This window comes from Humulus lupulus, chromosome 2, assembly GCF_963169125.1.
Source record: "Humulus lupulus chromosome 2, drHumLupu1.1, whole genome shotgun sequence".
NCBI lineage: Eukaryota > Viridiplantae > Streptophyta > Magnoliopsida > Rosales > Cannabaceae > Humulus > Humulus lupulus.
This window is the reverse complement of record NC_084794.1, coordinates 139,774,725-139,799,758: the sequence shown is the minus strand read 5'-3', so window position 1 is coordinate 139,799,758 and position 25,034 is coordinate 139,774,725. Positions and strand designations below refer to the sequence as shown.

The window sequence follows — 25,034 nt, the reverse complement described above, 5'->3', positions numbered from 1 at the left end:
ACTATCATAGTGTATATTGTAGTTATTTAGAACATCCCATAAATATACAAAAAAACAATTCAAATAGTTGAATTTTCCACGCATGCTTATTTTTAGTGCACACGTGCAACAAACTATTTGAACATTAAGAAATTTGAACATTAAGAAATTTTGTAAGATATTCTAAATGACTAAAACTTTCAACACCGCACGGGTTCGCAATAAATATATATATATAAGGTTTTTCATATTCAATCTTAGGTTAAGATTATTAAACAACTTTATCCCAAAAAAAAAATAGAATAGATCAAGGGCACAAAAGAAATGAGATTTATGAAAAAGCACTTCAAAGTAGAACACTATTACAACCATACGTAGACCACTCAAGAACTCCCAATACAACAAAACATACAAAGTAGAACTAGCAACAGCTTAGCAATGGCAACAGACATTAAAACAATAATAATACTAAGAGAAGTCTGTTAGTACCACACTCAGAGATATTAAGTTTTTCTCACAATACACCAAATAATTCAAGACTCGGAAAAAGAAAAACAGAACTCATAATCATTCATCCTCCGTTTCCGACTCAGCACTCTGAAGCCAATCAATGAAGGGTTGAGCATTTTTCCAAATCTGGGACTCTTTGCTACCTCCTTTTGATCCTTCACCAAACCACTGCAATATGCACTCTTCCTCAAGGATGTCTGCATCGTACAATGCTTTTAGAACCAGTGCAACTTCTTTCATCGAACTAGATGTCAACCTTTTGAAGAAAGCTTCAATAGCTTTAAGTAATAGCAGCTGACATCCCTCCTGAGCAGTAGCTACAGCAATGTAATTTTTATTTTTGGCCAGTACCTTTGTGAACCCTTTCTCAACACCGTCAAAGAGTGCCTCAAACAAAAGAGTCATCTTTTCCTGAGCTGATTCGGGAGAAGACGCTAGAAGGGACTGCAGCTGATTGGCTGAGGCGCCTTTCTTTATGTTTGCTTTCAGTTCATCAAGAAGTTTCACTGGAGCAACTGAGTTTCCATTCTGAGCATTATCACTTGTTATGGTTGCGGCCTTGGTCATTTTGTCTGGCTCGTTTGTAGAGAGCATAACCATATCAGCTGTTACAGCACTCAACTGCTCTTGAATTCTCTGGCGAGCTGCCTCGAGGGATGTATCAGTTTGCCACTGAACATCATCATCGTCATCAATTTCTTCCTTCTCATCAGCATGGCTGTGCGGAGGTGATGAATGATCATCATCAGATCCACTTGCTTTCTTTCTGGAAGAGCTATTTTTGGCAGTGCTATCTTTTGATGATGTGCCCTTCTTCTTCACATCCTTCTTCACTTTCTTTTGCTCCTCATCAGCAGCCTCTCCTTCCTTCATTCGTTCTTTCTCAGCTCTTCTCATTGCCTTCTTGTCTTTGGATCCCTTCTTCTGTTCAGGTGGGTTCTTAAGAATGAAACTGGTAAGCTTGTCCCTCATATCCACATCAGACACAAACCCACATGCAGCACATTTCAGTTGGAGCATCTGAGTTTTTGTAATCACTATCTCAGTTTCTGGGTTTCCACAACCATAGCACTGGACGTATTTCTTTATAAAATTCTCAAGAAGTCCAGCTAGCTTAGCACTTTCATGCGCCCCATTGACAAGAGAAGTTCCAGTTTTCTCATCAAATTTAGACTGGGCTCCAAGCTCACAACCAAAATACTTTGTAGTGTAAGATGCTGGCCTTGCCAAAGCCTTTGCAATGTCAACCATGTTGACAACATTTGTCTTGATGCCATTTCCCCTGCCCTCAATTTTCGTAATCATTTTGGGCATCTTATACCGGTAGAAGGCATCATCACTATTTGCAGCACCTATGTTCTGTAAAGCCATCTTCACTTCAGAAATAGAGTTGGAATTTAGGTAAAAGTGGATGTCAGTGTCACAGCAGAGAATGGCGGGAATGTAGAGTATCAGCCAAAGTGTTTGCTTCTAGGATTCTCTCAACAAAAATGGATTGATCTTCAGCAGCCAGAAAAGGTTGCATACACTTGCAACCACACCAAGAGTATTCCTCAAATGGCCCGAGATGCATACAGCCAACAACTTTCGATAAGGACCTGTTCTTTTTTCTTGATGAGGGACAATACTCACCCAGCAACCCAATTGTTTCCAAAAAGAATATGGCCTGTTCTGACATAAAAGAAACTACAACGTTCACAACTTCACCTTGAAAAGCAACAGATAACAGATAACCTGCAATGTTAGACAAGAGAATTGTTTGGAATTAGAACTGCAAATATATAAATACTTCTGATAATTACAAGGTTTAAAAAAATCCACTGAAAAACTATAAAAAAAAAAATGCTTTTAAAGAAGTGTACACTGGACGTGGTGCACTACACTAGGAACAACACAAAGATCACAATTGGTGATTAGGACAACAACGAATGTAAGATAGTGAATAATAACCCAAAGGCAGTCTAAAACACTAGGTAACTCTACAAGCATGGCTGAGAAAAAATAAAGAATTTTGAAAAGGTAATCTAGTAGACATACTCAATACAAGCTACTGCACACAAAATTAAATTGTGGAAAGAACAAGTGTACAAAAAATAAATCAACACACACCTATTACATGCAAGAGAATTTTACTCAGCCATGCATTTGTTAACTTAAATATAACATACTGCATTACTATAATGCATGACAATAAATTAAGTCCTTAATAAGAATACAAAACGGCGAGTAATAAAAATCCCAATGGCTACTTTACCTATTGCAAAACATTGTTTGGAACAATAAAATAAAGCTAAAAGTAAAAAAATAAAAATTCTAGAAAAGCGAATTAACAATAGCTGATTCATTAAAGTTAACTCAAATTAAACATATTTGCCAAACACAAAATACTAAAACCCAATAATATCAAATCAATGCTCTGTGGGTAATACAACATGTTATTCTTAAAAATAAAAAATAAAAACCAACATCGACGATTTAATAACAAAATCGGAACATTGAAAGAATCGAAACAAAATAAATTCTAAGAAAATAGATGAATTTAAGCAACAAAAAAAAAAAAAGACTGCCCTACTTATAAGAAAAAAAATAGATGAGTTAAAAATTATAAGAAAGTTGAAATTTTAAATAAAAGAGAGCTAGTGATACCTGTAACTGTAATGACGGAAGACGAGAATTAGGGTTTCGTTTCGATCTATGGCGAAGGACAGAGTAGATTCGATCTATGGCGAAGGAACGAAAGAGATATGAGCTATGAGAGGCGGCCAAGTTGTCTCGTATATATGTATAGGGTTGGAGCTTGAGGAAGGCAATTTTATAAAGACTTCTCAATGGTCTTAATGGTTATAATAGGGATGTTAGTTTAATTTGTAAAATAGAATAAAATAATAGTATAAACCTAATTTTAGTCAAATAAATTTTCAAAACATGATTAAAATACTTTTAAGTTTTTTAATTAATGAATTAATTAAATAATTAAAAATAAATTAAATTAATTTTAAAATAAAAGATAATTAAGAAACAATTTGAAATAAGAAAAAATTAACACAAACATGTTAATCTTTTCAAGCAAAAAAATTAAACAAACTCAAAAATAATTAAAAATACATTTTCTCAAAACACTATTCATCTTCTTCATTAAGAACTTTTCATCATCATCGCAATTATGCCCACATTTAAGATTTGAAATTACCCAAATAAATATAAACATTCAAACCCCATATCTATATCACCAAAATGTATAACTTCAAGTGTACATAGTCAGGTGAAAAATAAACTCCAAAATTAATGAGCTTTACTTAATAATTTCATAATTATAAAAAAAAGTAGTATAATTGTGAAGATTAGTATGTGTTTATAGGTAAGAATATCATTATCAAGAACCATCACAACAAAGTATCATTAAGAACCATCACAACAAACCATACTTGTCCTCTGACCAATCTCCCTTTGTACCTAAATCTCCAAGAACCAGATCTATCCTCGATTAATCTCCATCTCGAACTCAGATTCAGTGCTACTTGATGTCAACCATGGGAGGGACAAAGCTCCTCGACACCATTCGTTCATAAACGCAGATCTCGACCGTGGGAGGGACGAAGCAAGTTGTTGATGAGTTTCCTCTATCTACTTGATGATGGCCATTCGTAGCAACAAGTTGTTGAACCTTTGCCCCCTTCGCTATCGAGCCTAAGTTACTGGCCCTCCAACCTCATTTAAGCCCCAGATCTGAAACCCTTAGTGCGATCTCGAAGAGAGGCGAGATTAGAAACCATAAGGTTACTTCGTGACTCGACGAAAGACATATTTTTGTGACTCGTTACTTATGAACCATAAGGTTACTTCGTGACCCGTGACTCAGAGAGAGAGAGAGAGTGGAGGAAAAGATGATGGAAATGCATATTTCCTAGGTAAGGGTGAGGGAGATCGGGAGAGGGAAGAGAAGAGAAGTTGGATGAGAGAAAAGTGTATAGTTTTTATAATTTTTTTATTTTAAAATTAATTTTTAATTATTTAATAATTTCATTAATTCAAAACACACGAGGGTATTTTAGTCATATTAAAAAATTGTTTGATCAAAATCGGGCTCAGGGTATCATTTTGTTCCATTTTACAAAACAAATGGTCTGATTTGTCATTTAACAAAAACAGGGGCCGATTGAGTATTCAGGAAAAATACAGGTGCCAAACTGGTACTTTTCCTAGTTATAATAGGGCATCCAACTAGTTTTAAAAAAATATGGAATACTTTACAATATCGAAAACAAGAGTTTAAAATGGTTAGTTGTGCGCTTATAAAAAAAAACACGCATGCAGTTGAACTCTGTTTTGGACATCGTACATTAATCGAATTTTCCGAAAACTGGTGGGATGCTTGTTATACTACAATGTACATCATATAACAAAATTTTGGGTTACAATTTATCTACATGCCAGAAATAGAAATACCCATACCGATAGGGTTTAAACTAACACCCCTACAATAGAATTTTCTTATATATATGTGTTCATCGAGAGAAATGTATTGTCTAGACTAAGGACATGCTTTACTAAGATTGCTTTACAACTTATCATTTGTTTATTTGGTAGCATAAACAAACAAATTAGTTGATTGGTGAGCATCACGTTATAAAATAGGTGATGCAAATTTTGGTCAAACAAAATTTACATATGACCAAAACACCTTTCATTTTAGAAATTAATTAAATAAACAAAAATCAAATTAAAATTATAGTTTTGACCAAATTTATGTATAGAAAATACTATTTTGGTCCTTATGTTTTTCCCGAATACGCGATTGACCCGTGTTTTGTTAAATATCAATTTAGACCTATGTTTTCAAAATGGATTAAAATAGTACCTTAGACTTTATTTTTGTTAAAATATTTTCAATTATAAGATTAATTTTTGGGTCGTTGAAGATGTAATGAGTTCAAAATAGCGAAGAATGTGATCAAGGAGTTGAGAATAAAATATTATATTTGAATATATTTTAACCAAAATTGGGTCTATGAACTATTTTGATCAATTTTGTAAAATAGAAGGTCTGAATTATCATTTAACAAAATACAAGGTCCGGTCACGTTTTTATGAAAAGCTAAACTAATATTTTTGTTATGTGCATGAAAAGCTAGAACCATACATGGCTTTCATTATAATGATGGAATAATTTATTGCATTCAATTATCTCTCAATATATCTTAATTAAATCATTATTGTGTTCTAGCAATTATTGTTTTAACTAAAATTTCTTGTTTTCTATTTAATTTAACACCTAAAAATTAACACCGTTTTATATTATAACATTTCTAATACATATAAACTCAATAGTCACAACATTTCTAACAGAGCATTGATATATTACACCTATGGTACCCAATACCACTTTACATTGATTAGTGAAATTTAGTATCAGGTTTCACACATTATATTTTAAATTAAAAAAATGTGAGACTCGATACTAGATTACCCTAATAACTATATGTTATATCAAGTGGTATTGGACACCATTAATACCACTTAGCAATACTCTTTCTAATGCATAAAACAATAATATTTAAATGTTAACCGTAATATACGCTGCCAATGAAAATGATAAAATTAAATAACAAAATTATTGAAATGGCGTCGCTTGGAAAGGGATCCTATAGCCAGAAACAACAAGAAAAAAAAACTCTCACACTTATTAGAGAAAAGAACAGATGAAACGAATTAATAACTGCTATTGTTATATGGGAATTTTTAAAACATGTGGCTTTTATGGCATCACTGTGCAAAGATATGGAGATTATACGTTTGCTAATTTGTATGGGAAAATTTATTAAAGAAAAAAACAAAGTATGAGAAACACAATTACTAGCTAACTAAATATGAGAACTAAATTTAAAACCAAAACACATCAGCCAAACAGGGGTACTATTATAAAATTAGCATTCAACTCTTCTCTCTCTCTCTCTCTCTCAAACCCCAGCCACACAAACTCTTTCTCTCTCCAAACCCAGCCACACAAACAAACCGATTATCTCTCCAAAACCCAGCCGCACCATCCCCTCCAACTCTAGCTGGCGTAATCCCCTCCAACTTCAGCGACCCCAACTGAACCCAACTGTTTGAGACCCCAACTCTGCCTGAGCCCCACCATCCAAACCTATCTCTAACCGTTCTAGACCCCAACTGTTTCAGACCCCAACCGTTCGAGACTCTAGCTCCACTCGAGCCCCACCCATTCGAGACACCAGCTCTGTTCGAGAGCCCTATCTGAGCGTGGGCCCAGGCGCGACACCACCATCTCTGTAACACCTTACTACCCTAGAGTCGTTACCATGTGATTTGGAAATGTGTATTTTACTCGCTAATCAAGGTGTTAGAGCCAAAAGTGTAATCAAATTAACATAAAGACTCATTTAATCAAACTTTCATATAAAAGGTTTAAACTTTTATTAAGATCATAAAAAGAGTTACATTGGGATCCCAAAATATTGTTTAAGACATATTTACAACTCAAAGTTACTGTACAGTCGACCTAGGCGACAAAATCAGACATTTACAATGTGCTCCCCAAAAGTACCCCAACCATGGCGGCCAGATAGGCCAAACATGTACACACAACTCCATGCCCTCCAACTTATGGTTGGTCGGTCTTTTCCTTACCCTTACCTGCACCATAGAGCACCCGTGAGCCAAGGTCCAGCAAGAAAACTTCACCAGCATAGCATATAAAATAACTCATTTCAATAAATGCATAACAAATCAAACACAACAGACAATCCACATTGTAACGCCATGGTTAGCCAAGACCGTTACACTGTGTGTTTAAAACAATGCTTAATTCGCTAAGTGAGTCATTTAGACTTAAATGTGTAATTAAAGACTAAATCAAGGTTAGGTATTAACCATTTGGTCAATGAAGTAATTATTTTTCATTAAAATATTAAGTTTATGCAAGGGATCCCAAAAAGTGGTTACAAACTGATAAAAGACAAATGAAATACAAATTAGTCGTCCTAAGCGGAAAAACAGGGTTCAACCCTAGTTCCTCCCAGGCTATCCCACCTGTGGCAGTTGAGTAGGCTGCATATGTACACACCACCCCTAAAGCTCTCCAACTCATGGCTAGTCCGACTTTCCTTTTCCCTTACCTGCACCACATAGCACCCGTGAGCCAAGGCTCAACAAGAAAACTTAAATCAACAAGTACAAATGAGCAACATTACATAAGCAGTAAACTTAAATTAATAAATTCAATCAGCAACAGGATATAAGCAATAAGCTTAGCAGGTTTAATATGCTGAATCAAACACATAATCCAATCTTACCAATTAATACAGTTAGTTAAGTGCAATCAACACTTCTATTTATTTGTATGACGTTTAAGCCTGGCATTCTTAGGCTGAGTCCTCTGGTGTTATAGCTGACCCTGATACGCTTAGGCCGGGTTGTGTTCCACATGCTTGTTATCAGCCCTGACGCCCTTAGACCGACCTTCAGAATAGATATAATCACATGTATATTGCACAACACACAATCAGATGCATCATATACAAGCATGCCCTACCGGATATTCTCAAATACAGTTATAGCCATATTCTCACATGTAGTCATAGTCATACTCATATTTATTAATAGGGTTCCGAGTCCCGATCACAACTTGGGTGCAATTTTCTTACTTTGAGTCCCGAGAAGATGGCGTATGGCAATCCCGAGTATGATCCCTATTTCCGAGCCTTAGCAGTATAACCTAGTCACAACGTAATAATGAATTACAATCAATTACTTAGACTATTCAAGAGTTTCAAGGTATATTTCTAACCTTCGGAATCTTGAATTCCACCAAAACGGGTAGTAGAATCCTTCCCAAGCCTTTAGGTTTAAGTTCCTGAGCTTAAAAACCTTAATTGGCTAGTAATCCCTATTTGAGTCGCGGCACTACTCACAAGCATTGCGACCCTCCACGAGTCAGAGAGTCAAACCCCAATTTTCCCTATACATGCGTCGCAGTGCTAAGGCGGTTCAATGAACCTCCTTAGGCCACTGAGTTCATGCAGGCCGCAGCGCTCCAAAAACAGCAGCGCGCGCGACCCTGGGAATTCAGAATTTCCTGCACTTTTCCTGCGTTTTCCCCGAGCTAAAATCTCTAAAACCAATCCCCAACTTCAACCAAACATCATAATTAAATCTTAATCTTATAACAACACAATATAACCTTCATATAACCATTGAAACTAAGCTAAAACCTCAACACAACTTTAAAATCCCAATCATTGAACTCAAAACTCTAGAGCACCCTAAAAACCAAATCAAGCGTAATCAAAACACAATTGAAGCTTACCTTAACGAGAATTGCAACCCTTAATCTGAACCTCCACCAATCCTAGCCTCAACTCCTTCAATTTCCCCAACATCCACCTCAAAAATCCCCAAGAGCCCCAAGCACATCAAGGGGAAAAGAGAGAACTGAATAGAGAGAGAGAAAAGGAGAGGCTTTGTTTTTTTTTTTTTTTTTTTCTAGTTTCCTCTAGACTTCCTAAGGCCCCTAGATCAATACTTACTCTGTAATGCCCTCAAGGGCAAAATCGTCTTTGTGTCCCATTTCCCGCTAATCCTCAAATAGCCTTATAAATTCCTGATTAACCCTGACATACCTAAATGATCACCACATAACTACCTGTTACCCAATAAATCCCGACTACGCACTATGTTACCGAAATACCCCTAAGCTTACCCCAAGTCGAGTGTCTAACCCCGTTGTGACTATTCCGCTAATCCACTCACTAGGATCGCCTTGGACCACGCATCTCAAATGTATCTCCATAATGTTGTGGTGTCACTCAAAAAGCATATATATTACAAATATACCCTGAACGAGTCAAAAATTACAAATGTGCCCCAACTTACAAAAACGAGCTTGCATGCATATTTAATACACATAACATGCATAAATATTCACATTACCATACAAACCATTTATATGGAATAATCTCCCATATATCCAATTAATTCCACATATAAATCTAATTATGCTCTCCTAGCACAGTAATCAAGGCACTCAGCCTTATAGCAAATTCAGGACGTTACAACCCCTCCTTATCGAAATTTCATCCTCGAAATTTATTCAAATGTCTCAAGATACTAATCTCGCAAATCTGACTATAACTTCTGAGTCAAGACCTTTACCTTGATATCTCTTGTAACACCCTCACTAGAGTGACAGTCTTATTCTGTAAGACTTTATCTCTTTTATCAAGGATTTCCACTGGCTTTTCCTTACACAATAAATCCCATTGAAATTCCAGGGTCTCTACCCAATCAAGGGTAGTACTCGACGCTTATTTCCTTAACATCGGTACCAGTAACACCTTATGAGCCTCTACCCATGCTGGGGTAAGGCTAATCTGTAGGCCCCTGGCCTAATCCTTGTTGGGATCTCACAAGTCTATCAATCTAGAGTCAAAACTCCTCTTTCTTTTCCAGACTATCTTATCCTTTTTAGTCCACAATACTCGGAGAAGTACAACATCTCCAATCCTGGAACTCCACGTTCCAATATTTAAATTTATTAACACTTATTTTCTTTTAATAAAGCAGACACTTTTGCCCTAACAATCCTTAATAACTTCATTGGTCCTCCGAACCGATTCTGAACTAGGATACTTCCTATCCCTCTTTTCATTTCCCAGAATGAGTACTTCTCGTTCCCTATCTCACTATATCTTATTCAGAGTCACTCTAGCTGTCGACTGACATTCATCACCGTGTTAATCAAATCAAGGGAACATATTTGCCTCACTGTTCTGAAAACTTACCTATTTGAGGTAAAATGCTTAAAGTCTGAGTCGTTCCTTTAGGTTATCAGTCTGTCTGAAGGTAATCAATAGTTCACAATTCCAATCTTATACTCATCGCCCTCTATGACCCTTTTCCATAACTTGGGAAATATAGGGTCTCACTCCGATGCTATCAACTTCGGTGTCCCACGGAGACGTACGGTCTCCCTTCGCACATACTCATTCTTATGATATCTTGCTCACACAAACCAGAGTGTGTTAACCTAATATGTCAAGTCACAACTTCTCGTATCCACTCATCTCACTTGCAATGCAAGGTGATCCACCCTTACGGTTCATACTTATATCCTTCCATACTCACTCCAGGATACCCCTAGAGTCATAATAGCCCTTCTGGCTTCTGATTATCATTTCTCATTTGTTAAAATATTAGGCAGTGTGCCTCCCGGTATACAAATTTTAGGTCTTAATACCCATTCAAACTTCTTGGATGCAATCCATCGGATCACTCATCCGATCCTCATATCTTAACCTATCCATACTAAAATGGTAGGATTCTTAACCATTCCTACAAGATCTTCTTTCTGTATTTCATTGCTCATAGAGGTATGTCTGCCAATTATCGATCACAAATTCTATACCAATCCCGGTCGTTACCTAACATGACTTTACTGTAGTCCATTATGAATCATACAATTGGCACATACCTCTCCCATTCAAGGTGTCAGCCTCAACATTAGTTTTCACTAAGCAATAAAGGATTTCAATGTGAGTTTGTCTTATGGCCAACCCCCTTATGGGTGACAAAACGCTTTAACTTTCATGCTGGTGTACGCACTTCTTTTCCATAAGCGTCGTCACCTCACCCTAACTATGGCTATCTAGCATTATTGTCAACTCAACGTCCCGTGTAGAACATCTATGTTCTTATCCCTTCATCCATTGTGAAGCATGAACAATTACCTTTTCATTCTACACACGAGCGTACCCTAGTCCTTGACGCACCATACTATAAATCCACATTTTTAGCAAGGACAGTGTCCATCATACCGTCCTTCTGTATCAGTCCATCACATGCATATTCTAATACTATGGCGTGCTAATCAACCTTTATTTCAACTTCTGAAAATCCGACACACAATTAACCATTCATATAAACTTTAAGTTCCTACATTACTTCATTCAAGGGCATGGCAGTCCTCGAAGATGCTTCAAGTAAAAGCCCGATGTATTTCGCAAGTCTCACTGTGCTTCTAACCTCTAAGGTGTTCCTTTAGCAAATTTCTTATTTTTTCTATCTTACTTACATCATACATGATCCCATCACTTCCCATAATGTGACCTTGAATATCCTCTGGAGAAATTGAAACTTATCCCTTCTGGAACCTTACCTGTAACTCCCCGCTTCCTTAGCCTCGACAGTATCGGCGAAAAAATGTTACTCATGTTCTGTTCTTAATCAGAAGTAATCCAAAATATTCTCGATCGATCCAAGCACAACTTGTCCACACCATTCCTATATTCTCTACTTGCTAAGTTTATGTGGGCTGCTGAAGCATTAGTCAGTTCAAGAGCTTTCATTGATAATCAATCACATCCTACTTGGTGCGAGAGGTAATATCCTCAACTAGTAATAACCAGATCGAGGGTCAATTCTTAAGAGCTTTGTCCTACCTTACAACTGGGCAAATGAATCCTTTATTCTTGGCAATGGGTACCTATTCTTGACAATTACTTTATTCGACTATCCATATGCGCTACACATTCTCACAAACTTGTCACCCTTCTTAACAAACGGTGTTGACATGTCCCATGATAAGAAGCTCTGTCTGATCAACCCTCAAGTCAAATAACTTCTTCGATTGAACCTTTAATTCTTTCTACTCAGCTAGTGTCATTCTTCATGATGTCTCTGATATCGGTTCTATCCCTACCTTAATCCCATGTCATACTCAATTCCTTGATGCGATAGCGATCCCAGCGAATCTTTATAAACCCACTTGAAACCTCACTAGCCGATCCAATTTTCATTTAGTCTAATTGACATAACCCTAGTGGTACCTACCACAATAGCTAGGCATCTCGTGAACGTAACCAGATCCTTCCCTTTTAAACTCAGAATTCACCATCCTTTCTTACAGTCCATGGTTGTCCCTTATTTGGCAGACTAGTCCATACCCAGGATCATATTAAAATCCTCATATAACCAGCTCAATCAATTAGCACGACTAACTATCTACTAATAATACTCTGACCCATCTCTTGGAAATTACCAATTTCCCCCGATGGACACTAAAGTCTCAAGCCCCATAACGTAATAATCATACAACATGTGCCACCTATCTATGTCTCTTCTAAGAGATACATAGTATCAGACTCATTCAGCACAATATAAAAGAACGGGAACTAGGAAGTTCACCTACCGCCTTCGAAGGACTAGCCTCAGCTTCTGATTGCATCAAGGCGAACACTCGAGCTGGAGTTGAGCTAACTTCACTCCTTGGTTATTCTTTCTTCGGCCTCAGGCAATCATTCTTGAAGTGCCAAACTATTCCACATAGAAAACATGCCTTCGATCGGCATTCTCCCAGATGGCGTCTCCTGCACCTACCATGTTAGATAACTTCTCCTGACCTCATTGCCGCCCCGACGACCACCCAAAATACTATGACCCCTTCTGTTAGGACTAGGAGTTATAAAAGTATCAGGGGTCTTTCTTTTCTGGTTACTGGGGCCTCCGCCCCTACCTGATCTCGCAAATGGGGATACCATTGCTTGAGCTTCCTGCCCTACGACACTCTCACTCCATGTATCATCACATGCATCCTCTATAGCAAGGGCCCTCCCTACTACCTGAGCGTATGTAGAAATCTCATGTACTAGAGCGATCCTAATGCTCTAGGCCATCCCAAAGTTCAATCCTCAAATGAATCGCTTCTACCAGGCCACATCAGTTGGTACCAAATCAAAAGCAAATTTGGCGAACCCATCAAATTCACTAATATACTCTGTCACTGTCTTACTACCCTAAACCAAGTTCATAAACACATTGGTCTTCGTAGTTTGAATTGCGTCACAATAGTACCTCTCGTTGAACAATTGTTAGAACTCCTCCCAACCCATCATGACGACATTCTAGGTCTGGGATACCACTTCCCATCATGTTTGGGCATCCTCACGCAGCATATACGTGGCATAAGCCACTCTATCATTGCCTACCACTCCCATATAGTCAAGGATGGAGCAAATCATGCCCATCCACTGTTTAGCTCTGAATGGATCCAAGCCTCCTTCGAAAACTGGAGGATAATGTTTCTGGAATCTTCATACAATAATTCCCATATGTTTCCACCCTCAGGCTTAACCGAAACTGGTGTCATTGTTGTCAAAACATACGGAGCAGCGTTGACGGAACCCGCTATCTCAACAACCTAATTTCTTTCTCCTGATTTTGCAATCTTGCTTGCATGTCAGCAAACATCTGCTGCCAATTCTAGGGGAAGATGGAGGGTTCTGTCTCGTACTATCATCCACAACCCCCATACTAACAATGCCTGGTCCAGTTGACTGCCTTGGATACATAATTTCTTAATTTGTCCGTAGTCAATGACTTAACCTATCAGCCCTGATATTCATATCCAGAACTATTCCACGGGCATGGCCAAACAACACAATAGCCACGTACAATATGCATACCAAGACGCAAGTATATAGCGTTCATGTATCAATTATTAAGTCTTACTCCCACAAAATACATTTATATAAAACTTGCTCTCTATTCTAGCATGTAGATAAGGCACATAGGTTCAATTTAAATAATTAAACACATAGTCACATTTTAGATATCAAACCATGAGTCGAGCTTATCTTTAGCGGTGAGTATACATGCCCAGCCAGTCATCAGGAACTCTTAAACCTAGACCGCTCTGATACCAAGTTGTAATTCCCTGGTCAGCCAAGACCATTACACTGTGTGTTTAAAACAATGCTTAACTGGCTAAGCGAGTCATTTGGACTTAAATGTGTAATTAAAGACTAAATCAAGGTTATGTATTAAAAATTTTGGTCAACGAAGTAATTATTTTTCATTAAAATGTTAAGTTTATACATGGGATCCCAAAAAGTGGTTACAGACTGATAAAAGACAAATGGAATACAAATTAGCCGTCCTAAGTGGCAAAACATGGTTCAACCCTAGTTCCGCCAAGGCTATCCTGGCCGTGGTGGTCGAGTAGGCTGCATATGTGCACACCACCCTGAAGCTCTCCAACTCATGGCTGGTTCGACTTTCCCTTGCCCTTACCTGCACCACGTAGCACCCGTGAGTCAAGGCTCGGCAAGAAAACTTAAATCAACAAGTACAATTGAGCAACAGTAAAACTTAAATTAATAAATTCAATCAGCAACATGATATAAGAATTAAGCTTAGCAGTGATAATCTGCTCAATCAAACACATAATCTAGTCTTAACAATCAATACAGTTAGTTAAGTGCAATCAACACTTCTGTTTATTTGTATAACGTTCAAACCCGACACCCTTAAGACGAGTCCTCTGGTCTTATAGCCGACCTTGATACGCTTAGGCTGGGCTGCGTTCCACACGCTTGTTATTAGCCCCAACACCTTTAGGTCGACCTTTAGAATAGATATAATCACATGTATATTGCACAACACGCAATCAGATGCATCATATACAAGCATGTCCTACTAGATATTCTCAAATACAGTTATAACCATATTCTCACATATAGTCATACTCATACTCATATTTATTAATAGGGGTCCGAGCCCCGATCATAACCTGGGTGCAATTTTCTTACCTTGAGTCCTGAGCAGATGGCGTATGGCAATCCCAAGCACGATCCCTATTACTGAGCCTTAGCAGTATAACGAAGTCACAACGCAATAATGGATTACCATCAATTGCTTAGACTATTCAAGAGTTTCAAGGTATATTTCTAACCTTCGGGATCTCGAATTCCACTAAACCGGGTAGTAGAATCCTTCCCGAGCTTTTAGGTTCGAGCTCCCGAGCTCAAAAACCTTAATTGGCTAGTGATCCTTATTTGAGCCATGGTGCCCCCTCCACGAGTCAGAGAGCCAAACCACAATTTTCCCTAGACACACGCCGCGACGCAACCAACTTAGCACCGCGACGCTAAGGCAGTTTAGTGAACCTCCTTAGGCCATTGAGTTCATGTGAGCCGCGACACTCCAAGAGCATCGGTGCAATGAGACCCCGCGAACTCAGAATTTCCTACATTTTCCCCAAGCTAAAATCTTTAAAATCAGTCCTCAACTTCAAGCAAACATCATAATAAATTCTTAATCTTATAGTAACACAATATAACCTTCATATAACCATTAAAACTAAGCTAAAACCTCAACAAAACTTTAAATCCCTATCATTGAACTCAAAACTCTAGAGCACTCTAAAAACCAAATCAAACCTAATCAAAACATAATTGAACTTTACCTTAACAAGAATTATGACCCTAAAGCTGAACCTCCACCAATCCTAGCCTCAGCTCCTTTAATTTCCCCAACATCCACCTCAAAAATCCCCAAGAGCCCCAAGCACATCAAGGGGGAAAAGAGAACTTAATAGAGAGAGAGGGAAGGAGAGGCTTTTTTTTTTTTTTTTTTTTTCTGGTTGCCTCTAGACTTCCTAAGGCCCCTAGATCAAGACTTACTAATGCCTTCAAGGGAAAAATCATCTTTGTGTTCCATTTTCCGATAATCCTCAAATAGCCTTATAGATTCTCGATTAACCTCGAAATACCTAGATAATCACCACATAACTACCTGTTACCCAATAATTCTCGACTACGCAATACGTTACCGAAATACCCTTAAGCTCACCCCGAGCTGGGTATCTAACCCCATTGTGACCATTCCACTAATCTGCCCACTAGGATCGCCTCAGACCACGCATCTAAAATATATCTCCACAATACTATGGTCTCACTCATAAAGCATATATATTACAAATATACCCTCAACGGGTCAAAAATTACAAATGTGCCCCAATTTATAAAAATGGGCCCGCATGCATAAATATTAACATTACCATATAAACCATTTATATGGCATAATCGCCCATATATCCAATTAATTCTCCATATAGATCCAATTATGCCCTCTTGTCACAGTAACCAAGGCACTCAGCCTTAATGGCAAATTTGGGATGTTACACACAGATAATCGGGCCATACCCTACTCTACGTGCATAGATAGTTTTCTTACCTTGAGTCACGAGCAGATAGCGTATGGCAATCCCGAGCACGATCCCTATCCCTAGCTAATATAACCTAGTCACAAGCGATAACGGTAACCATCAATCACTTAGACTATTTAAGAGTATCAATGTAAATTTCTAGCCTTTGGGATCTTGTATTCTACTAATCCGGGTAGTAGAATCCTTTTCGAGCGTTTAGGTTTGAGTTTCCGAGCTTAAAAACGTTAATTGGCCAATGTTCTCTATTTGAGCCGCAACGCTCCTCATCACACAAATACACATGCCTAACCTCCTCTTAACGTCACTTGACGCATTTTTATCCATTAAATTCTTGCAAGTTGGCTCTTACTAACTCCCAAGCCGAAGACAATGAGTTATTGTAACAAGTCTTTTCTTATTGTCTATCCTCAGTCTACCATACTGAATCACCTTAAGCTATTCACTCAATAATGACCAAATTGGTAGCCTATTACCTTTTCGTTATCATTCCTCATGTACATAATCAAACTTGATTTCATAAACAAATGAAATCATTATCCTTAGAATAATTTCGTAAAGTCTAACCACTCACATACACTTGCTACCTAGAACCACCTCATGACAACACGCCATTTTGACACCATACTTTTTGTACTTACATCATTTTGAATTTTAGCTTAACTATATCATCTCAACCATAGTTTATAACTTCATAAATCTAGATTTTTTATTTTTGATTTTAGCTTAATTGCTTTTTTACATAAATGTGGCTTTTTATTTTAACTTTTTTCTTAAAATCTGGAATAGGAATTAAAGATTTAAAAATATAGAAATTTCTTTATTCCTATATAACTAAAATTTTCATAAAACCCTAAATTCCTTTTATCTCCCTAAATATTTGCATGATGATGTAGTATGTTAAAGGGCACATGAACAACACGTGACTAGTTATTAGTGCAGAATTGGTTGTCCAACGACCAGAGTTTCAAGCTGCTCGATAGGCGCACAAATATGTTGAGCAGCAGGAAAAGAAGGTAGACAAAAGCATATGACCAGAGCTGCTCGTGGAACTGAGATAAACACTCAGAAACGGTTATAAGTTAGATATTCCTGAGATATTTAGTTATTTTATATGTAAATATCATTATTTATGTTACTATTTTTTTATGCTTGTAACACAAATTAAGGACAACCTATAGGCGCATATGTACATCCATTAGCCTATAAATATGACTCATAGGATTCATTTATGGGAAACACAATATTTTGTATTCAGAGAGAAATAGTGAGTATATACACAAGACTTGTATCTATCTTCGAGACTTGTGAAACTCAGTGAACCCTTGTTCACTGATCGTAGGTTTTGGGGTTTTACATCAATAAAACACTAAGTGGATGCAGGTTATTATCGATCTCTGGGGCCGAACCACTATAAATTCCTTGTGTCGTTTACATTCTTGCATTTAGCTCTATAATTCTTATCATTTTTTGTGACTCTGTGTCATTGACTAAATTGAGGGTCAACATTTTGGTGCTTTCGTTGAGAGCTGAACTCAAGGATATCCAGGAAACAATGGATAAGAGCACAATGAGGACCGGTCAAGCTAGACAGGCATCAGAGAATGTACAAAATCCACCTCTTCTACATGGCGTAGCAGAGGATGAGCCACAAGTGGAATTGGAAGAGGAGGAAATGGATGCTGGAGTGCTGAGGATAGCATTGGAAGTGTTACAAGAAGCCACCCTAAAGGCTAACCAAGAGAACGTGGCTGAAACGCTTGTGATGCAACAGATGGAACTTGACCAGTAGCGTCAAGAATTCAATGAAAGGCAGGCAGACATGGATCGTCGACAAAGAGACGCAACAGTGGCTTTAGAGGCAGCTATTCAGTTGGCTCAAGGATAGCCAACTGCTCCACCTTCACCAACCTCCCAGCAAGACTTTCCGTCAAATCCTCATCCTCATCAAAACCCGCGATCAGAGCACCACCAAGGTCCTCCAAACCCATAAAACCCAAGGAGTTCGCAGTGACTGTTACAACATCCAACTGCTCAGAAGGAGAGGAAGCCCCAGAATCCTGCTAGAAATAACAAGCAGCGTCATCCCTCTCGTGTTGGTCATGGACATACGCAGCAGCACAGACAGAATAGGGTCGAGAAGCATCCCAGAAGCCCTAGATGTCAAGCAACAAACAAACCAAACCTTTCTGGTAGGGGACAACATCCCTCAAGAAGTAGGAGGAAGACAAATTTAGGCTCTGCAGTCTAGGATCCCCCACGACAGAGCAATGTCCAGGGACCCAACGACCAGCGCAGGCCTCCTCCTGTCTACCGAGACAGGCTAGGGAGAAGAGAGGGTGACAGTGCATACAGCAGGTCGCAAACCCAGAGGTTGCAATATAGAGACGACCATAATTACAATGAAGGGGACTCTAGTTATAATAGGAGAAATGTTGGTCAAAAATAGGAGGAAAGGAACAGGCAACAAAACCCTCCTCCAATATACAACCGACCAGCAAGCTAGAACGTTGGGGGGTAGCCCAACGTCTTTGATCGACTAGATGCAAGCGAGTAGAGGCAGAGGGATGAGGACCTGAGGGACGTACTTAATGGTTGAAGGGAAAGGCACGATGAGCACGTCCCACCTGCAGTGGTCGCTCTTGTCCCTGCTATACTAGACACTATTTAGGCTCAAATAGATGCCCTGAATCAGGTTGTGCAATAGCTGGTTGGGAATAAAATGTCCTATATTGAGTATGACGGGAGAAAGGACACCCCGTTCATCAACAGAATTGTTGTGGCAGAAATCCCAAGAAAATTCAAAATGCCAGTACTGTCCAACTTTATTGGAAGAGAAGACCTAATATCTTACGTGAATAAGTTTGAGATACAAATGGACATCCAGAAGGTGTCTGAAGATGCTTGATGCAAGATCTTTCCTGCTACTCTATCTGATGTTGCCCAGGAATTCTACTTCAAATTTCCACCATCTAGCATAATTTCTTGGGATATGTTCGTAAAAGAGTTCTATAGACAGTTTTATGTTGGTCGGATACATCCAACAGAGGCCAATCAACTGGTTGATATCAGACAGAAGGAAAGAGAGCCTCTCAAGGAGTACATCCAGAGGTTTATGCGACCAGCTGCTCGGGCGAAGACTGTAGGGGATGAGGGAAAGATGATGACCATCACAACTCGAGGGCAACACCAATCTCCCTTTTGGAGCAGCCTATGGAAAAATGTGGTCAAAAGTTATCAAGAATTTTTAGATCGAGCAGACAAATATATCAAGCTGGAGGAGGCTATCGCCAATGATGGAAAGTCACCAAAGGCTGACCAGGGCAAGAAGGAAGAGTTGACCAAAGTCGCTAGTGGGTCTGGAAAACCCAACGGTAATAACAGTAAAGGTAATAATAAGAACGGAGGAAAAAAGGGAAAATACTGAGCAGACGACGTCTGATAACAAGCGCCCTAAGTAGAATAAATACAAGCCAAGGTTCACTAACTACACGGCCTTGGTCAACAGTAGAATAGAAGTGTATCAAACCAGCCACACCACAGTCTCTTTCAGGCAACCGGCTCTGATCAGAAAGGACATATCCAAGCGGAACACAACCAAGTTCTGTCATTTCCACAACGACTATGGCCATGATACCAACAAATGTAACCAGTTGAAAGATGAAATCAAGTTCCTTATACAGCAAGGACATCTGAGACGATATATACAAACAGGGGGAAACTTCCAGCAAGGGGCTAACGGAGGCAAAAAGCAGGCACCTGTAAGCCAGCGCTCGCCTCCTCTGCAACCAGCCCCGGTAGAGCTGTAACAACAATTCAAGGTGGCTCATTGGAACATGTAACAACAATTCAAGGTGGCTCATTGGAACCTCTCCAAGTCGTGGACATTATGCTCTCCAAGAAGCTTAACCCGATTCTCCAAACTGGTGGCCTCCTTCATGCTCGTGACCAAATCTTCTTGCAGCTTGGTTGCCTCCTTGTAGTTGGTTTTGGAAGCTTCCTTGTATTTTTCCTTGGCAGTAATAGCCTTAATTAGCCAGATCTTCTTTGCTCTTCTTCAGCTCCTCAGTCAAAGTAGCATCTTTGTCCTCTGCAGCTTTGACTTTGGCCTTTGCTACTTTGACTTGGGCCTCCAATGCTTTGACGTTGGCCTCCCATGCCTTGATCTCCTCGGCATCTTTCGAGCCAATCTCCTTGACACGGCGTCAACTATTATTCATGGTAACAATCAAGAAATGAAGCTGTCATAGTCAATAAAAGGAACGGTTGTTCGATTAAAATAAAATGAACAAAAGAAAATTACGTTGATCACTTCGTTGAACCCACGAGCAAGGACAGGCTCGGGTCTCAACAAAGGGAGGGAAGCAAAGGCCCCTTGGTTGCGGCGATGCTTGGCTACCTTCTGGACTTTATCAATTGTTGAGCAAGAAGCGCTGCTCAAAAATTCTACCACTAAGAATCCTCCCACAAATTCAGTGGGGGACTCAGTGCGAGGAGAAGGAGGAATGGTTGTCCTGGAAGGAGTAGGAGTTGGAGGGTCTCATGCCCGGGCCCTTTTGCTTGGAGGTTGCCCACTGGCATCTCCAGAGTCTTTCTTGCTCAATGTAACGCACTGGATAGCCAAGACAGCTACACTGTGTATTTATAAAGGTGCAGAACTTGATAATCAAGCCAATCAGTTGAAAACGTGATTGCTAAAGCCATTAATGTGCTATGGTGAATAGGTTTTGGTCTCAAGAGATACTTTCTATATAATTAAACATTTTACACATGGGATCCCAAAAGAAATAGCGTTTAAAAGTTTGTTTACAAAATTTCTAGTGTCCAGACAACCACCAGCCTTTCTAAAGGAAAAATAGAAGTTTATGGTTTTCCTGTCCCTGTCCCTGTCTCCCCTCAACCGTGGCGACTGAGCAGCTGATCATGTACATTATTCTCTCAAAGCTCTCCAAATCAGGGTTGATCAAGCTTGCCCTTGCCTTTACCTGCACCACGAAGCACCCGTGAGCCAAGGTCCAGCAAGAAAACATATCATATTATATAACAAGAAATATTAACATTTGGATAACCCTTTAAGCATAATCATACACTAACATACCACAATAATCACAAAGCATGAAGATTCAACCCAAAGAATCAGCTAATCATTACCCAGCTATACAGCATAACAATCCACCAATTAATAATAACAAACAAATCACATAATAATCAGGGTCGACACCCTAGGCCGCACCCTCTGTTTACCCCACTAACTCCGGCCCGCTTAAACCGAGCTCAGTGCATAATAAGCTGTCCTCAGCTACTAGTGGCCGAGCCGCGCCTTATGCACTAGTGTAAACTTCGGCACTCTTAGGCCGTTAGTTTACTGTTTACATGGCATAATTCCATCCTTTACAAAGCATACAAAATAGGGAACCCTTAGTCCCATTATAAATCCACAACCGGGTGCAGTTTTCTTACCTTTAATTTCCAAGTTTACTGATTACGAGCGACGCCTCTCGAGCACGATCTGCCTCCCAAGCCCTAGCTTAATACCTAGTCACAACCAAGATAAGGAGTACCATTAAGAATCACGTTAATATTCCCAGATGGAGTTCTAGCTTCCGGGACATCAAATTCCACCAAACACGGTGGTGGAATCGATCCTACGCACCCTAGGTTCGGTTCCCACGCTTAAAACCTCCAAAAGATCAAAAAATACCCTTAAGGGTCGCGGCCCCTGAAACCCATGCCGCGGCCTGCCCCTGAAACAAAGGCTAGGCCTCCCTGAAGACAAACACGCGCTGCGACCCTGCCCTGTGGCGCCGCGGCGGTTCCCCACTGCAGAGCCTCCTTGGATCTTCCTTGCTTCGCAGGGCCACGACACTCTAGAACAGAGTCGTGACCCAGACCTTCGTGTCCAGAAAATCCACCATTCCCATCATTCTAACCTTGCTCAAAGCCACCTGAAAGCACCCTAATTTCAAAACCCATTGATCACAATACTTTTAACATGATTCTAGCAACATAATCCAACAAAAACCTAGCTTAAAAACTCATTAAAATCCCATTTTGATTTCTGAAACCCAATTGCTCAAGAACTCTAAAACCAGTCATGCAAACTCAGAATTTAAACTCTAAACTACGAATTGAAGCTTACCTTCATTAATGAACCACTTCCTTAACAATTTCTGAGCTAAAACCCAAGCTTCTCAGCTTCAATTCAGTCCTTAACATCAAAACCATAAACACTTTTAATACTCAGCGAAAACTCAGAATTCTAATGATCAAGAGTGTAATTCAGCCTTTACCTTAATCCTGGTTGAGTTTCCTTAGCTAAACACTGGACTAAACCTTCAAGATTCTAGCCCAAACCACTGAATTCCCAGCTGAATTCCCTTAGGTTTCAATAGCTTCCCACTTCCACTCAAGAATACCCAAAGGCTGAAGCAACCCTGCTGGTTGCTGATGCTCATCTTTTACCTGCTGACATGTCAAACATCTGGCCATATACTCTACCACATCCTTCTTCATCCCGGGCCACCAGTATAATGTCCGTAGATCTTGATACATCTTTATGGTACCCGGATGAAGTGAGTATGGCGTAGTGTGAGACTCATCCAGTATTTCCCGTCTGATCCCCTCATCTGCTGGAACACAAATCAGTCCCTGATATTGAAGCATACAAACCTTAGAAACAGAATAGTCCTTAGCTATCCCTGCTAAGACATTCTACCTAACTTCCTGTAGCTACGCATCTACCAACTGCCCCTCCTTGATCCGCTCTAGCAGGGTCGACTGCAAGGTAATATTGGTCAATGGGCCCACCAACAGCTCTATATTTTCCATGGTCATCTCATCAGCTAATTCTCTAGAGATATGAACAGAACTAAATAACTGCCCCGAGCCCCTCCAGCTCAATGCATCTGCCACAACATTGGCTTTCCCTGGGTGGTAAAGAATATCGCAATCATAGTCCTTAACCAACTCCAACCAACGCCTTTGCCTCATGTTTAGATCCTTCTGGGTAAAGAAATACTTCAAAATCTTATTGTCAGTGTATATCTCGCACTTCTCCCCATACAAATAATGCCGCCAAACCTTCAGTGCGAATACTACTGTCGCCAACTCCAAATCATGGGTAGGATACCGCTACTCATACTCCTTCAGCTGCCGCGATGCATAAGCTATAACTTTCTCATTCTGCATCAACACATAGCCTAAACTCATCCTTGATGCATCACAGTATACTACAAACTTTCCTTCTTCCGAAGGAAGACTCAAAACAGGTGTAGTAATAAGTCGTTGCTTCAACTCTTAGAAACTATTCTCACACTTCTCTGACCAAATGAACTTCTGGTTCTTCAGAGTCAACTCTGTCATTGGTGAAGCAATCTTCAAAAATCCTTCCACAAACCGTCTGTAGCCCGAGGAAACTTCGCACCTCTGAGGCGTTCCTTGGCCTCGGCCAGTCTCTCACCGCTTCTACCTTGGACAGATCCACCTTAATCCCCTCTGCGCCAACTATATGCCCAAGAAAAGTCACCTCTAGCAACCAAAACTCACACTTCTTAAACTTAGCATATAATTGATGCTCCCTTAACCTCTGTAAAATCTGTCGAAGATGCCGCTCGTGCTCTGCCTCTGAATTAGAGTACACTAAGATGTCGTCGATGAAGACAATGACGAACTGATCCAAGAAATCCTTGAACACCCTGTTCATTAGATCCATAAAAGCTGCTGGGGCATTGGTCAAACCAAAAGACATGACCAAGAACTAGTAGTGCTCGTACCGCGTTCGGTAGGCCGTCTTCGGTATGTCCTCATCCTTGATCCTCAGTTGGTTATAACCAGATCGAAGATCAATCTTTGAGAACATTGTCTTTCCCTGTTGCTGATCGAACAAGTCATCAATCCTTGGTAGAGGGTACTTATTCTTAATAGTTAACTTGTTCAATTCCCTGTAATCTATACACATCCTCAAAGTCTCATCCTTCTTCTTAACAAACAAAATTGGAGCGCCCCATGGGGAGTAACTAGGCTTGATGAATCCCAAATCCAGAAGTTCTTGCAGCTGTATCTTCAACTCCTTCAACTCTGCCGGTGCCATCCTATATGGTGCTCTTGATACTGGTTCTGTCCCCGGTGCTAACTCAATAACAAACTGAATCTCTTTGCGTGGCGGCAATCTCGGTAGCTCCTCAGGAAATACATCCAAATACTCATAAACCACCCTGGTCTCTCCCGGCCCCACTGGCAACATCTTGGTAGTGTCCACAGCACTAGCCAGAAAACCCATACATCCACCCTGTAACAAGTCTCTGGCTCTCAATGTAGATATCATGGGTACGCGGGGTCCACACACCGCACCCACAAAGACAAAAGGGTCCTCGCCCTCAGGCTCAAAAGTCACCATCTTCTTCCTACAATCAATAGTAGCCCCATATCTGACCAACCAATCCATTCCTAAGATCATGTCGAAGTCCTTCATATCTAGCTTAATCAAGTCAACAGAAAGCTCCCTACTATCAACCATCAATGGAAGTGC

The 25,034-nt window shown here is 39.7% G+C and overlaps 1 protein-coding gene across 5 annotated transcripts; it reads right to left on the bottom strand.

Moving 5' to 3' along the window:
- Positions 1–304: 304 nt before the first annotated feature.
- Positions 305–4,431, bottom strand: LOC133818571 (eukaryotic translation initiation factor 5-like). 5 transcript variants are annotated; one of them, XM_062251519.1, is made up of 3 exons: positions 3,915–4,431; positions 3,136–3,209; positions 305–2,223 (listed from the first exon to the last, which is right to left on the bottom strand). In XM_062251519.1, the coding sequence occupies exon 3, from the start codon at positions 1,858–1,860 to the stop codon at positions 547–549; it is 1,314 nt and encodes a 437-aa protein (XP_062107503.1). In that variant the 5' UTR covers positions 1,861–2,223; positions 3,136–3,209; positions 3,915–4,431; the 3' UTR covers positions 305–546. The 5 variants fall into 5 exon arrangements, with proteins under 5 accessions (XP_062107503.1, XP_062107504.1, XP_062107505.1 ...); XM_062251520.1 differs by having other exon boundaries at positions 3,943–4,431; XM_062251521.1 differs by lacking the exon at positions 3,136–3,209.
- Positions 4,432–25,034: the final 20,603 nt, after the last annotated feature.